The sequence below is a fragment of the Trichoderma gamsii genome, assembly GCF_001481775.2.
Source record: "Trichoderma gamsii strain T6085 chromosome Unknown Scaffold_3.2, whole genome shotgun sequence".
NCBI lineage: Eukaryota > Fungi > Ascomycota > Sordariomycetes > Hypocreales > Hypocreaceae > Trichoderma > Trichoderma gamsii.
In genome coordinates this window covers 364610-378629 of record NW_020171340.1, presented here as the reverse complement: position 1 = coordinate 378629, position 14020 = coordinate 364610, and the positions used below count along the sequence as shown (strand labels likewise).

Genomic DNA, 14020 nt, shown 5'->3' with positions numbered 1-14020 from the left:
GTGTGTGTATGCGCGCGCGCATGTGTGTGCCTTCGATAAAAAACAAAAGAAGAAAGACGAGCTTCGACATATGCCATGTCGAATGGGGCACGATAATTGGGCTAAAAGGGAAAACAAAAACTATAAGAGCAATAAAAAAAAAAGGTTAAAAGGCAGCTTCCTATCTGGAAGAACAGTGATTGTGTTGTATGTGTAAAAACCCTGTAAAACGCCGGAAGTGGGAAAACGTGTCATTTGTAGCGAGCGTGGCCAGGTGAAATCTCATGGTAAGAATCCGATTCGGGTGGAGAAGCCTAGCAAGAGAAATAACGACTTGTGGTTAATAGCGACTTGGGAAGTTTTGTCGTCATCAATGGCCTTCCGTCGGTAAGTACCTAGAACCAGTTTTCCTGGGGCCAAACCAGTTGCGTCGGAACTCCGTGAGGGTCGCATCTAGCATATTGTCGTGGATGGGTCCAATCGAAGGAGAGAGAGAGAGAGAGTGAGTGAGTGAGATATCGCCTAGGAAAGTTCTGTCGTCGACAAGCGCATCCGAGGAACCAAAAGAAAATGCCATTTGGGTATGATTTTTTCTTTAAATTTGTTTACTCGCGATCACCATCTTCAATGGGCAGAAAAAGAGAAAGAAGCCAAAAGTCAGCGGGGGGCGTCGTCCATTAAATCCTCGCGAGTCACAACGTAATATTCACCTTCACTGGCCCCGGGGGTTGGAGGCATGTCACCAGAGCTGGGGGCTTGCTGGATGGGCTGCGCGGTTCCTGGCCGCGACCTGGCCTTGGCGTCGTCTGCTGGGGGCGCGGAGAGAGAAGAGGCCTCTGGCTTGGGTGTCGAGCTCGGTGAGTGCTGCTCGGCGGTGTCGTCGCTGGAGGGGGCGGTGATGCCGGCGGCGTTGAGGCGCTGCTCCATTTCGCGGAGGCGCTCCTCGAGCGAAGCGAGCTCCTCGGTGTTCTTGCCGATGTTGTAGCTCCTGTAGCAGGGAAAGATGGAAACGCCGCCAGTTAGACGAGATGAAAGATGTGAAAGAAGAAGGATTAATGGTCGGGTGTGCCATTGGGATCAACGAACCTCGTGTCGTACGACTCCTGGAGCTCTGCCTTTTGCTCGTCTAAGTTGAAGATGTCTTCCAGCTCCATTTGGAAGTTTCTGGCAATGGTTCTGCAACGAATTAGAATCAAAACAACCAGAAAGTCAGCAACTGGCTCTGCATTGCATGCAGATCGCCAGCGCTCGAGAATGCGCTTTTCGGTCGCATTGCGATGCTGCGATTGGGGGTCGGGAGACATACGACTGCGGTCGTCGGCCGTTGGGCTGCCAGTTGCGGTCAAGCTCCTCGTCGGTGAAAGACATGGTGGCGGTGGGAGCTGCAATGAGGGGTAGAGCTGGATCTCAGTTGGGAGAGAGGAATGAAAAAGAGAAGCAGTAAAATATGAAAGCAAAGAAGGGATTTCGCTGGCGTCTGTTGCTGGGTATCGATTGCTGTTGGTCGTGAACAGAGCCTGGGGAATTGGCGGTAGATGCGAGAGAAGCTACAATGAAGAGGTGGTATCGGCGAGGTGGGAGAGAAAAAAGATTGGGCTCTGCAAACTGATGAATGATCCGTCTGCAGCTACTGCGTCGTTTCTCCCCTTTATCCTGGTCAGATGGCGGAGCCAGGAACAGAGGCAAAGCAGGGGAAATCGAATCGGCCAGGGGGTCGAGAGGCCAAAGAGCTGCAGCAGAAGCAACAGGGGGCTGACAAAAGGGTACTAGTCGGCTGGGGACCGGTATATTTGGCGCTGCAAATAGCCCCAAGCAGCAGGACAGTGGGTGTGTTTATTTGCTTGTATTAGTCGTGTTCTCGAGAGCGGTGGTGATATGAATATGACGATGACGATGATAATTATATAGGTCGGTTGGCATGCAGGTCGGTTTAATATTAGCAGCTGCACGACATGCTCTTCTTTTCATTCGCTGGCGGAACAAAAGGAAGCGAGAGTGGAGGTTCGCAAAAGGTTAACTTTAATACGAGTGCCGTTGCGCCTGAGTGGTGGTGGAAGCATGAAATAAAGGGGGAAATGGGATGGAACGCAGCTAAAATAGATCAAGGGCAGTGGTTGAAGTGTCCAACACGGGCTCTCGTCATGATTTCTCGCATCGAGAAGCAAAGGTGATTTGGGTAGGGTAGCACCCAAAATATACAGCAAGGCATCGTACTTGTACAGCAGCGTCGCATCTACGTCTTCTCTTCTACTATACATCCTTCACCTTCTCTTCCATCCTTCTAGGCTTCCCCGGGACCTGAGCATCATGTCACTGTCACATGCCGGGGCCCTGGTGATCTGGAGCTGAGCCAGCGTCTGCTGATGGGCGCCGTGGCTGGCTGCCTGTATCAGTTGAGTTTGCAGAGACAGGAAGCCTCACAAGGACTGACAAGGACTGACACTTGACGGCCATTGTTTAATCCAAAGTCAACTGCCCGCCCCAGTCAGGCATTCCATCCACCTCAATACTTGTGCATGTGTGCACCACGCTACAGGGCCACTAGCCGTGATACTTTGGGCGGGTCAGTTGATGCATGAGGAAGCGCCGCCAAGCAGCCCTAGCGTGGAGCTGGGAATATCGCAGCATCACCTCGCTTGCGCCGTCCATCTCGCTCGCCATGCGGTGGTGCTTTACAGGTGCGAGAGCACGTACCAGCCAGAGATGAAAAGCGAAGGGGCAAAAGGGACGGCGAGGAGAGAGTGGTGTAAGGTGAAGAAGAAAACAGGGACAGTTGGGATAAAATAAGAAGCATTTTTAGGGGAGACCGAAGCTGGAATTAGGGGTCTGGAGCTTGTTGAAGTTTCAATGTTCCATTTTTTTTTTCTCTTTTGCTACCTTCCTGTAGGACCCATGACATCAGGCCGTAATATTCGGGGCCCCTCACAGGCGACCAGACCCATTTGGCGGCATTGGCGATGCTGCTAGTGATAAGGGTCCCAGGCCGTAGCAGCGGCAACAAGCAGTGTAGCATCGGCTGTAAAGCATCAACGGCGGTAGTGCTAGCAGGGCCGCTGGATATGCCGACATGGAGCTGTAATACGGGGGAGCACGAGTACACGAGTACCTGCATAACAGGAGCCTGTACTGGAATGAAGCAGCACGTACCTAGGCACTACTACTAGTACTAGTACCTAGTAATTAAGCTTCCGGCTCAACAAACATCAAAAGAAGCAATCAATAGGCTTCACGTCAGCCAGACATATCCATCTCTTCCGAGCTGCTGGTTCCGTATGTACCGGCCGACCACTTATTACATGGAACCTGCATCATGCCGCCACATTCGGCGTAGCTTTGATACTAGGTTGGTGAACTTGGCTCTTGTAGTTCTTCATAACGCTTGCAGATCAGAGCGGCATTGACTCGGGGCGTCTAGGGCCATATTTTGATTGACGGTAATCTGGCAGTAGCAGTTATTTGGCTTACTTGGATTCAACTCCACCAAGACTTCATGTTGCTTTTAGCTTCACTCTGTGGAAGAGAAGAATGGATGCACTAAGCAGCGCTGTACGGAGAAATGCTAGATTCAATGCCATCAGCAATTACCACGTGCTGCCATTGCCATGGTACTAATAGTATCCGCTGCAGCATGTCTCTATTAAAGGAGGCTAAGCCCTGCTAGCAGGAGAGTGACAAGGCATTTACTGGTTACATGCACATCAAACAGTTGATGCCGCCGGTAAAACATGAGAATTGAGCCGCAACGTTGAATGCCACCAGTGACGAGTATCGTCTACTCCGTGCTCGTATCATCCTCAACCCTGTGTCGTGTACCCCGTACAAGCTCTCGTCCACGCTTTGGGCTCCTGCATTCGCAGATTGGCTTCCACGGCTCCTTCCTTCTTCGACCTCATCCCCAGACCCACCCTTGTCCCTCCACGTCTAATTTTGAGTCCCTCTCCCGAAACAGGCACAAGAGTCCTTTCTTACTCGTACATCTCTCATGCGCCGATTTGCGCCTTTAATTGCGCCGATGCGATGCTCCGCTTGGTTCGATTCTCCTTCTGTTGCGCTGCCAGGGGCGGTTCGCATTCTTCTCTGAGGGAAGGGACTGTGATCTCCAACGATAGAGCATGAGATGGCTCATGGTCGCTCAACTTTCAACTAACGGACTCTGAGTCTCGTCAAATGAGGGAAATGGAGAATTGCAATCTTGCTAGCCTCAATAGATAAGGCAGCCTTGTCTGCACAAAGCCCTGCAACCCCCACGTTCTCTGGCCTCCTGACTCAAGAGAGCATCAGATCAGGGATTGCTTCGGCGTGCAGCCAACGCTAAACGCATGCCTCACATGCTCAACCTCCATCTTCTGACGTGGACACCACACTCTACGCCTGCTCTCTGAGCGTCTGCATCACGAGTCTTACACTGCGATTGCTTCATCTCAAAGCCGCGGCGTCTGGATCAGGGGCCACTGAATCTCCTCATCGCAGTGGTCGTGCTCCTGCACCCATACTTGAATCTTGTCAACGTCCCATCCGCTCATCCACCGATCGGATATCCGACTTGCTTTCTTTTTCGGAAGGCCGTGCTTGATCGTCCAGCTGAATCCACAGACGCCGTTGTGATATCTATACTGCAAACAGGCTGAATCAACCTGGCAAGCTCGTTGACAGCTGTCGAAGCTCAAGTGAGCTGACTTCTCAAGAGGCGACAAGCCTTCCAGTTTCGCCTTACGGAGCTGGTAATGGTCATACGTGTTTTCTGACATGTTCAAGTAAAAGACGTCGTCGCTCAAGTTATCCCAATCTGGCCGATTGGGTACAAGTCGCGGGGCCACGAAGTGATGGTAGAGGTCCCTGATACGCATAGGGGAGGTAAATTTTCGCTCTCGTTCAAAAGCGTACAATGCAGACAATTCCTCGCTTCCTAAATGGTTCATTGTCGCAATGGGTTGACACCACTGCTTGCTAGAATAATGAATGGTGAACGGCTTCTCTGCATTTGTTGTTGGCCACTGATACAGAACACAAAGTCAGCATGAACTGTTTCACGACCACAAGGCATTGGTAGAGAAGACAAGCCTTACCGTGTCATTGACGCTAATACCTGTGGCCTCTTTCAGTGCTTTTGCAAACATGAGATCGCCACAGCAATGGCGTTTCGTAGCTTCGTCCCATCGGTTGGCTACATTATGCTCATTCTCAAAGAAGCCGCGCATGGCTCTATTAGAGACGACGTAGCCGCTCCCTCCATCGCCGAAATGGGAGTTGCCTGCCGATGTTTTACTGCCGATATACATTGGATCGGTATGATGCAGTTTTTTTAACCAACGCAACATCGTTGGCCACACCACATAAGCGCCGGCATCGACAAACAAGTACCAGTCATAGTTGGGTCTCATGTTGAACGCCTTTTCGGCAATATGGAGATTCTTGTATTTGTCCAAGTCCCATCTTTCTTGTTCAAAATCCATGTTTTGGTTACAGCTTTCTTGATCCGCCGCACATTGGCGTTGTCGAAAATAAGCATCAAAGTCTCGGTTATTCGTCTTTACTGGATCCAAAACTCTGTCGAGGCTATCGTAGATCTTGTGTCCCCCAATCTCTTGTTCCATATCGCTGAAGATGAGGAATTCGGGCAAGCATTTCAGACTCGTTACCAACTGGGCTGGCACTTTTGAGAAGGCTTCTGAAGCTCCTGTTTTCATGACCAGAAGGATCTTTGAGGTATCGGGGAACTGCGCGCAATCGGACTCGGGCGCACTTTTCGATCGACCAGCCGACTCGGAGACAGACTCAAGTGATAGCATATTGCTAGGTGTCTCAATGGACAAAGGTGCTGGCTCTCTGTCGGTCTGCTGAGAGTTATCGTGCTTGAATGCTTCTGGCCTTTTGGTCGCATGGTGCTCTCCTCGGTAATGATTCTCGCCAGTATATGATAATGCCAACCGCTCTACGGTAATCACCAATGCCATAAAGAACACGCCAAAGGCCAGCGCCAGGGCAAAGGCTCGCGTGGATAGCATGATTGTGCAGACCGATCTTGATCGACACGCTGTTGGCCCGCTGTTTCGTCTTTGAAAAGTGTTTAACAACCCTTCTGTTTTGAGTTTGGATTAGAGAAATAAGACGTTTTCTGATCATGAAAAAGAACAAGGTATCATCATGAAATATGGCAGAAAAGCTAGCGTACGAGTACGAGGCACGTTATTTTGAGGTGCAAAAGCTGACCATTTCGCTCCATTCTTGTTGAGTTGTCTCTTAAGAGCACCAGTATACCGGCGTGAATATTCTCCCTTTTTCTCATTACTACTTCTACAATGGAACACATTTGCTGCCATTGCATTTCTCGTGAATTGGTATTTGCGGTGCTTGCGAGCCGCAGTGAGACAGATCGACGGCACCCCTTTTCGGCTGAAAAAGTAAAGAATTTTGAAGTAAGGAGGACCACAACATCCGCCTGCACTAACAATAAATGTTACTGGCACTACCTAGGTGCTATTGTACTGCTAATATCCCTTTTCTTACTTTATTTGTGAGACATGTAGACCGGTGTGTTTCTGAGACACATCAATAGGACTCGGTTTGAACAGTGTTCCAATGGCCCATCACTTGAGACAAATATGTCTGACAACGTGAGCTTTTTGAGTTCCAACCGAAAATTTTCACATTTCTGATGAATATTGCTCTTTTTCCTGTCAATTTCTCCTTTTATGGTGTAGCAATAGCAGGCAGTATATGTAATGATCACTCCTGTAAATACGGCGTTGTTATTCTGCTACTCTTAAACAGACGGCAAATATCTGTAAACAGTCCCAATAATTCATTTCTTCACCAACTTGTAGTTGCAAAGTCTTCTCACATCCATCTCAAAGCTCGTCATGACCCTCATCAAAGGTCCCATCCCACGGTTGAGCTCTGCCCTCAGAAATGGCCACGATGAACTGGTCAATCTCGCTCGGCGAAGTAATGTCCCCCTTGAAAGGGAAGACTTGGCCGTTGTGAACGTTTTGCACGGCCAGGCCACCAGTAGAGCGGATACCGAGGTTACGTGCCATGTCCGGGTACTCGTTGGAATCTACGGTGACAAAGGTGAGGAATTCGGCGTATCGTTGAGCTGTGCCTTTGAGATTTTTGGTGTAAGCTTCACGCTGCGCTTCCGTTTTGTAAAGGTAAAAGACCAAAGAGCGTCCCGACTAAGTAAAAAGGGACGTTAGTAAAAGTAAGCACTCCGTGAGATAGACGTAGAAACTCACTGAGAGATGCGTCAGTTCGTTGCGCCGAGTAAGCTGCGGGATGACTTCTGCGGTGCAAAGATCAACCAGCTTCTTTAAAGAATTCGCGTCGTCCAGGTCTGTAGCTGTGTGTTCTGATTCATCGACATTATTGTAGCACCAAATGCCACTGGAGCTGGCATCAGAAGAGCTGGCTACGCCGAACGAGTACCGATCAGAATACTCCTCTGCAAGATTTCGAAATCGAGCATCGAGACTTTCATCATCACTATGTAATTGAGCGAGGAATACATAGTCATCGCTGGTGAGGAAGTCGTCGAGCTGCTGCTGCTCGGTGATGTCTTGGACAGACGGCCGAAGAGCCCGTTTCATAAAAGCCTCTATGCTAAGCCAACAGGTCAGACAAAGCCCCAAAAATGGTGAAATGATACTTACGTCGAGGCTTTTCTAGGTCCTCGATATCGTGTTGTTGGCCCATCCTTCTCATATAAACGAATAGCGGGAAAGGAGACGACGTCCATCTCCTGGCAGAAGCTGGAGGCGGCTACGCAGTCGACTGTAGCGGCAGAAGCGACGTTTTTCTTGACAGTTTTCCATTCTTTCAAGAACTTTTTACTGCTCTCTCTTTTGGTTGTAATTGAGAATAGTTTAGTGTATAATACTATGAATTCATAAAGCGATTTGGCTCACTTACAATTCGGGCTGTATGAGTGATGGTGGGGATCAGGTCGCCCCTTTGAGTCAGTCCCAACGTCCATATTGCTCACAATGGACGACGCCAATATCTTACCGCAACAACTAAACCAGGCACACAAAGTCATCAATTGATTAGCATCTGTCATGTCTATGATAGAGTCGACACTTGTTGAACTTACAAGCCAGCAGGGTATATTCATTATCCGCCAGAAGCTTCTTCACCTCTGCCGCCGCGCTAAATCCAGAGGCACAAGCCACCAGATTTGCGCAGCTAGCCAGCAGCCCGCATTGGACCAAGATGCTCGATAAGATCGGCCTCACCATCTTCGACAGTATGGGAGAGAAATACTGGATTGGTTTTCTATAGAATGGAAATGGGTTGAATAGAACATTTGAAAAGTCGTAGTAGATGTTCTGTATGAACTCCGCGCCTATTCCCCCGTGCCCGAGTCAGACTGCAGGACAGGGGTAGGCCGGATTCGAAACAATGGTGGCCCTAATAAACGCCATCACCGACTGTCTGCATCGACGCTACGTTTCGAGTCTCACTGTTTCGTTTGAGATTCCGGGGGAAGATCAAGGCGTTGTTCGTCGGCTGATTATTATCATTTGCTTATCTTTCAGAACTCTGGTCAATACAGCAGCACCCTTCCATTGTACCTATGATTTCCTCTTTGGTTCTCTAGAACGACGACGATCAATGTATTCACAAAACTTACTCCGCTGGCTGGCGGTGACGACGGTCGGCATGGGAGTTGCCTCTGCCGGGGATGATGCGGCGCAGAAGAAGCTGAATGGCTACGAATGCACTCACCCGCCGTATAAAAGCCACCTTTTGAGCAAATCGCCCTTGGTTATCTACATAGAGAACTTCGTCACTGATGCGGAGCGATTACATTTACAAGAGCTCGCGTATGTCAATCTTTGGCCTGCTGTCTAATCAAGGAGAGAAGGAGTTAGATACTAACAACATGCTATAGTCAAGGCCAATTTAAACACTCTGCGGTCCTCAAGAGTGGAAACTCGGCAATTCACTCTGTCCGCACTTCGCAGTCAACCACTGTCGACAGAGACGCCGTGGTGCGGTGCATTGAGGCACGAGCTCTCGATTTCCAGGGCTTTGATGTGCCAGAGTCTCACCTCGAGCCTATCCAGCTCGTCAAGTACGCAGTCACCGAGCGATATCATTTCCACACGGACTGGTTCACAAACCCAGCCCACGCCACGGCAGCTCACGGCGGGAATCGCATCAGCTCCTTTTTCGGATACGTCAAGGCAGACAATGTGACGGGCGGTGGCACCAACTTTCCGATTCTGGATGCGCCGCGGGACGAAAGATGGTGCAAGTTCATCGACTGCGACGAAGAGTACGACTCAGGCGTCACGTTTAGGCCTATCGAGGGCAACGTGGTCTACTGGGAGAACTTGCTGGCGGATGGGAGAGGAGACCAGAGGACGCTGCATGCGGGACTGCCGGTGGTCAGCGGGGAGAAGATTGGGATGAATATTTGGACGAGGCAGATGCCGCTGCCCGCAGATGTTCGCGGGAGTTAAAATGTATATTGGAAAACGAGGCTGAGACTGGGTGCATATACGGCTGAGCAAGATGGTTCATGTTGCTTCGGAGACTGGCGTATACAATGGGACAGCATCTTTTTGAGAGCAAAGACGAAGAAACCTTTTTTTTTTCGCTTGATACTTAATTTTCTCGTTCTTTCTGAATATCTGTGGAGGGCAAGGTTGACTCAGGAACATGATTTTGAGAGAGCAGGAAGAAGGTAGATGCAGTATAGCGGAGGAAGGTGCCGTTGCCCCCTGGCGACAGATAAACATTTACAATACACGATGTCGGTTTTCTCACTTTGAATTTTTGCAACCAACCATCGCTCCATCGCTACAACATTTTCATCGTTTCAGATTTACTCTTCCGGCAACATCTGCATTCTTTGAAATGCCCAACTCCAACTTTGACCGTGGTAGGATTCTGCCCCTTTTCAGGCTTCCAACCAACATACCGGCATCAATGGACTACCAAAGGGATAGACGAAACCGCAGATGGTGGGCCTCGCCCAATCACAATGTGTTCCTCGCAGCGGGAATAATGCTTACCGTTCTCGCGCTTATTGTCATTGTCACATCTTATTTCTTCGCGTCCGGTCCTTTGGCAACGCTGTTGCTTTCTGGTCACAAGGACGGCTCTCGAGCAATGGCAACGAACATGCATGAGAGACGCTTTAAATCCTGGAAAGATCGCTTCAGAAAGCAGAGGGGTTACCGTCATCCGGTGAAGACTTGTATCGGCCTCTTCATCTTCTTTTTTCTCGTCATCGTGTTTACGATCTAGGCGATCCTCGATAGAAAGTATCAACTCTCAAAGAAGATCTCGGAGAGATGGGCCAGGCAGTGGGCGAAACTGGAGCAGAGATGGAGCCGGCTTCGACATGGCAATCAGGCAGCCGAAAACCCAGGGGACGAAGAATCGGGTGCAGAATTGGGCATTCTTCGGAATGAAGCTGCTGCTGATGCTCCCAAAGATGAAACCCAAACAGTCGTTCGCCCAGTAGATCAAACACCTGCACCACAGAGCAATGCCACTCCCAGCTCTGCAGACTTAACGCAGAGTGAGCCTCGAGAAGTGCCTAGTGCAGAGACACAATTCCTCGTCGATAGTGCTTTTCCGCGTCACAGACAAAGCCTTGCAGAGATCATTCAGCGGGCCTTCCAGCAGAACAATCAGAAAACCCAACAGCAAGGCCCACAGCAGGGTGAACTTCAAGACCGACACCAAAGCCAACTTCAAGGCCAACAGCAGCGCGAAGTTCAAGCTCAAGAGGAACGCGAGCGTCAAGCTCAAGAAGAACGCGAGCGTCAAGCTCAAGAAGAACGCGAACTTCAAGACCAACAGGAACGCGAGCATCAATACCGACAGGAACGCGAACGTCAGGGTCGACTTCGTAGCCAACTTCGTCACCAGCAACGCCAGCTTCAAGGTTATCGGCAATTTGACCATCATGGGTACCGGCAACGCGAACTCCCAAGTCAGCAGCAACACGAGCACCAAGGCCAACAACGTTGCGGATACCAAGGCCAGCAGCAGGGCCAGCAGCAGGATCAACACCAAAACGATGACGCGATCGCGAAGGAGGATGGAGGGCCTGTGACACCAGTAAATAGCCGGGCGCCAACTGCGGAAAGCGTAAGCGACGCAGAAGAGACGGCATAGACAAACGTGCATTCTATCGACCAGGGGCTATGTACTTGTGCCTACATGTTGTTAACAACCAGCCCTGTGCCTATCTCGACGGTGCAAACGAAACTCTATGACAATCACTTGCTCATATGAAGACTCGCTTTGGAATGGGATATGGCGTAATGGATTGGCATTGCAAGTGCCGACTTGATCGAGTTCTTGCATGGGATGTTCATTGTTTATTTTGGTGGAAGTTGTTTAACAGCGATTTATATGGAATAGCCATGACTGAGAGGAGGAGTTGCAGTACACAACAACAGCGTTGCCACAAGATGAAGTTTAATTGTTTGTGCATCTTTATTTGGTCTGAAAACCATTTTATTCAGCGAGTATTATAGAATGAAACCTCGAAGATGAGTTGTTGAGTTGTTGAGCTGAGTTCTTGATGTTCATCCTTTGCCAAATCGGTCACGTGACCCCCATGATCGCACATGGCAACGCTACATCGCTACCAGGTCGTGAGCTTTGTTTGTCTTGTTAGTGCACTTGTACCATGACGGGCTCACTATGGACGTCCCTCGCGGCTCCAGACGAACCCGCCATGCAGCCTCAGTCGCCTCAAGCCAAGAGGCCCAGCTCCAAGCCCAGGCCCAGCTGGAGCTCGAGGCGGCAACGCATCACCGCCGAAGCCATCCGCGCAGACAGGCCGTGCAGGTCCAGGTAACGCCTGATGCGGCCCTGGCTGTGGCAGCTGGCGCTCACCAGACGCCGGAGAGCAGCAACAACGGCAACCAGAGCAACCAGAGCAATCACAGCAATCACGGGAGGAGGCGCGAGATGGAGCCACCACCTAATCCATTCCGACTGCATAGATGTGAGTTGCATTTATTGTTAAAATGTCCGATCTATTTCTTTTCTCTTGTTCTCTTATGCATGCCTCTTTTGAAGTAAGATGAGGAGCAAGTGTTTCTACCTATATAAGAGAGCAGAAGCTGTTGAATTTGAACATCTAGCGCCCTCACTTTGGCGTGACCTGCCAATGACTTCATGCCTCTCCGTCTCGGACTATTACAATGGCAGTGCCCTAGCTTCGACAAGCACTCTTCCTCATAACTTTTTTTTTTGGCAACTTTTCGTCTGAAGTATCATGCCTTGGCAATCTATGGTGTTCTTCTTTTTGTGGTTTCCCTCTACTTCCTTCATTTGTCCTTCTCACATTAAGAGGCTGCCACTCTTTTAATTCTGACCTCTATTCATTCCTTCATTTATTCATTCGCTCATTCTTTCCTTCTATTGCCTTTGTTTTGCCCTCATTTCCCAAAATTACGGGGATACATTCATTCATTCATTCATTCATTTGCATTTTGCCAAGGCGAAGTCGCCCACTCACGCTCGTTTTTCAACCATGTCTCTTGTACAGCTTGCCCTCCAGCCTTGGGAAGAAGTGCCTCAGGAAAACCTGCCTTCTTGTCAAGTTTCACCTCCCTACAACAGACCAAGTGGAAGCAATCGCCGCCCCCTACAGCCGCTTTCCATCTCCTCTACTGGCGCCATTCTCAATCGCAGAGAGTCGGTCCTCAGACCGTTTCCCTCTCCAGATAAAGAGAATTGTGATGCCACGGTGCAGGCCATTTCCCATCGAGTGGCTCACCAAACCAGAGAGATTAAACGGCTGTCGCTCTTGCAATCGCTCTTGTGTTCATCCCAGCAGAAAAAGCGTCGCCGCAAACAGCTTCGACAGCGCAGTGGAATTCGTCAATCTAGCACCGCTAACATGGGTCCAGCTACTCGCAGAAGTGCCACCAATCGCCTAAGCCTGCAATTTGACAGCGATGGCTCTGGCGATGGCGATGGCACCGGCTCCGACTCGGAGGCAGATCTCAGTCATTTGGGAATGACAAGGCGAGGCATGACAGCGGTCCTGGAACAGCAGGCGGATCAGATGACCTACGATGATGATGATGCCATGTCTCAGGGCCAGTACGACGATGAAGAGGCGAGCTTGGGCGAGAATGAGGACATTGATGAAAACGCCGCGGACAACTGTGACGATCAGGTTGAAGAAGTGCAGGAGGAAGAGCCATTGACAATAATAGACCCCGCTGTCTTTGGCCTCAAGGAGATTTCAAACTTGGGAAAGTTTACAGTGAGCAGCCATAAGCCAGGCAATGGAGTTGAACAGCTTCGAAGTGACGAATTGACGTCATACTGGCAGTAAGACTACCTACATCTTTTTCTTCTCTACCCCTTCATCCTGCCTGGCTGATTTCTGACTTTGTGTCTTTTCAGATCAGATGGCCCACAGCCTCACAAGCTCACCATCTACTTTGTCAAACGAGTGGGTATCCGAGACATTCGCTTCTACGTCGACTATAATGAGGATGAATCCTACACTCCTACGAAAATCATTTTCAAATCGGGTACGAGCGAGAACAACCTTATTCAGTTCGCTGCCATGAACATGGAAAGTCCTGTGGGCTGGCAACAAGTACCACTTGCAGGGGTTGGTGGCGAACCCGATGGCAACACCCTTGTGTCTTGGGTGTTGCAAATGCAGATACTTGAGAATCATCAAAACGGCAAAGACACTCATCTTCGCGGCATAAAGATTTACGCCTTTGACGCTGATGCGGTGCAGCCCAGCGAGCCGGATAGCTCAGTCGATACGAGCGGTCTCACCGAAAATCAAGCTGCTGCTAGACTAGAGGACATCGCCCAAACATTGGCCGCAGCAAGACTCGAGAGTAGTGAGACGGGGTTCTCACTTCCTGATTTCATGCGAGATGCGGAGATTCGATAATAACCTTGTGCGATTCATTGTCGGGGAAAGAGAATATGATCAATTACGACTTTTTGTTTGCTTTGGACTTGGTAGAAAGGGAGAGAACACAAAAGTTACGGATATGGGTGTGATAAAAAAAATGGATTTCTTTTTTGGTTC

At 49.8% G+C, this 14020-nt stretch overlaps 6 protein-coding genes across 6 annotated transcripts; 2 read left to right on the top strand and 4 right to left on the bottom strand.

Moving 5' to 3' along the window:
• Positions 1–636: 636 nt before the first annotated feature.
• TGAM01_v201129 (hypothetical protein) lies at positions 637–1347 on the bottom strand (the record flags this gene model as incomplete). Its single annotated transcript, XM_018808664.1, has 3 exons — positions 637–967; positions 1066–1155; positions 1286–1347. 3 exons carry the CDS (start codon positions 1345–1347, stop codon positions 637–639), a joined length of 483 nt encoding a protein of 160 aa, XP_018658089.1.
• Positions 1348–4400: 3053 nt separating this feature from the next.
• On the bottom strand, positions 4401–5984 carry TGAM01_v201128 (hypothetical protein; the record flags this gene model as incomplete). The annotated part of the gene is made up of 2 exons (XM_018808665.1): positions 4401–4973; positions 5046–5984. 2 exons carry the CDS (start codon positions 5982–5984, stop codon positions 4401–4403), a joined length of 1512 nt encoding a protein of 503 aa, XP_018658090.1.
• Positions 5985–6827: 843 nt separating this feature from the next.
• TGAM01_v201127 (hypothetical protein) lies at positions 6828–7951 on the bottom strand (the record flags this gene model as incomplete). The annotated part of the gene is made up of 4 exons (XM_018808666.1): positions 6828–7154; positions 7215–7578; positions 7629–7749; positions 7888–7951. 4 exons carry the CDS (start codon positions 7949–7951, stop codon positions 6828–6830), a joined length of 876 nt encoding a protein of 291 aa, XP_018658091.1.
• A 638-nt stretch (positions 7952–8589) lies between these two features.
• On the top strand, positions 8590–9443 carry TGAM01_v201126 (2OG-Fe(II)oxygenase superfamily protein; the record flags this gene model as incomplete). The annotated part of the gene is made up of 2 exons (XM_018808667.1): positions 8590–8801; positions 8870–9443. 2 exons carry the CDS (start codon positions 8590–8592, stop codon positions 9441–9443), a joined length of 786 nt encoding a protein of 261 aa, XP_018658092.1.
• A 1151-nt stretch (positions 9444–10594) lies between these two features.
• TGAM01_v201125 (hypothetical protein) lies at positions 10595–11110 on the bottom strand (the record flags this gene model as incomplete). Its single annotated transcript, XM_018808668.1, has 1 exon — positions 10595–11110. The coding sequence occupies one exon, from the start codon at positions 11108–11110 to the stop codon at positions 10595–10597; it is 516 nt and encodes a 171-aa protein (XP_018658093.1).
• A 536-nt stretch (positions 11111–11646) lies between these two features.
• TGAM01_v201124 (anaphase-promoting complex subunit 10) lies at positions 11647–13879 on the top strand (the record flags this gene model as incomplete). The annotated part of the gene is made up of 3 exons (XM_018808669.1): positions 11647–11953; positions 12555–13293; positions 13369–13879. 3 exons carry the CDS (start codon positions 11647–11649, stop codon positions 13877–13879), a joined length of 1557 nt encoding a protein of 518 aa, XP_018658094.1.
• Between the last annotated feature and the right edge of the window lie 141 nt (positions 13880–14020).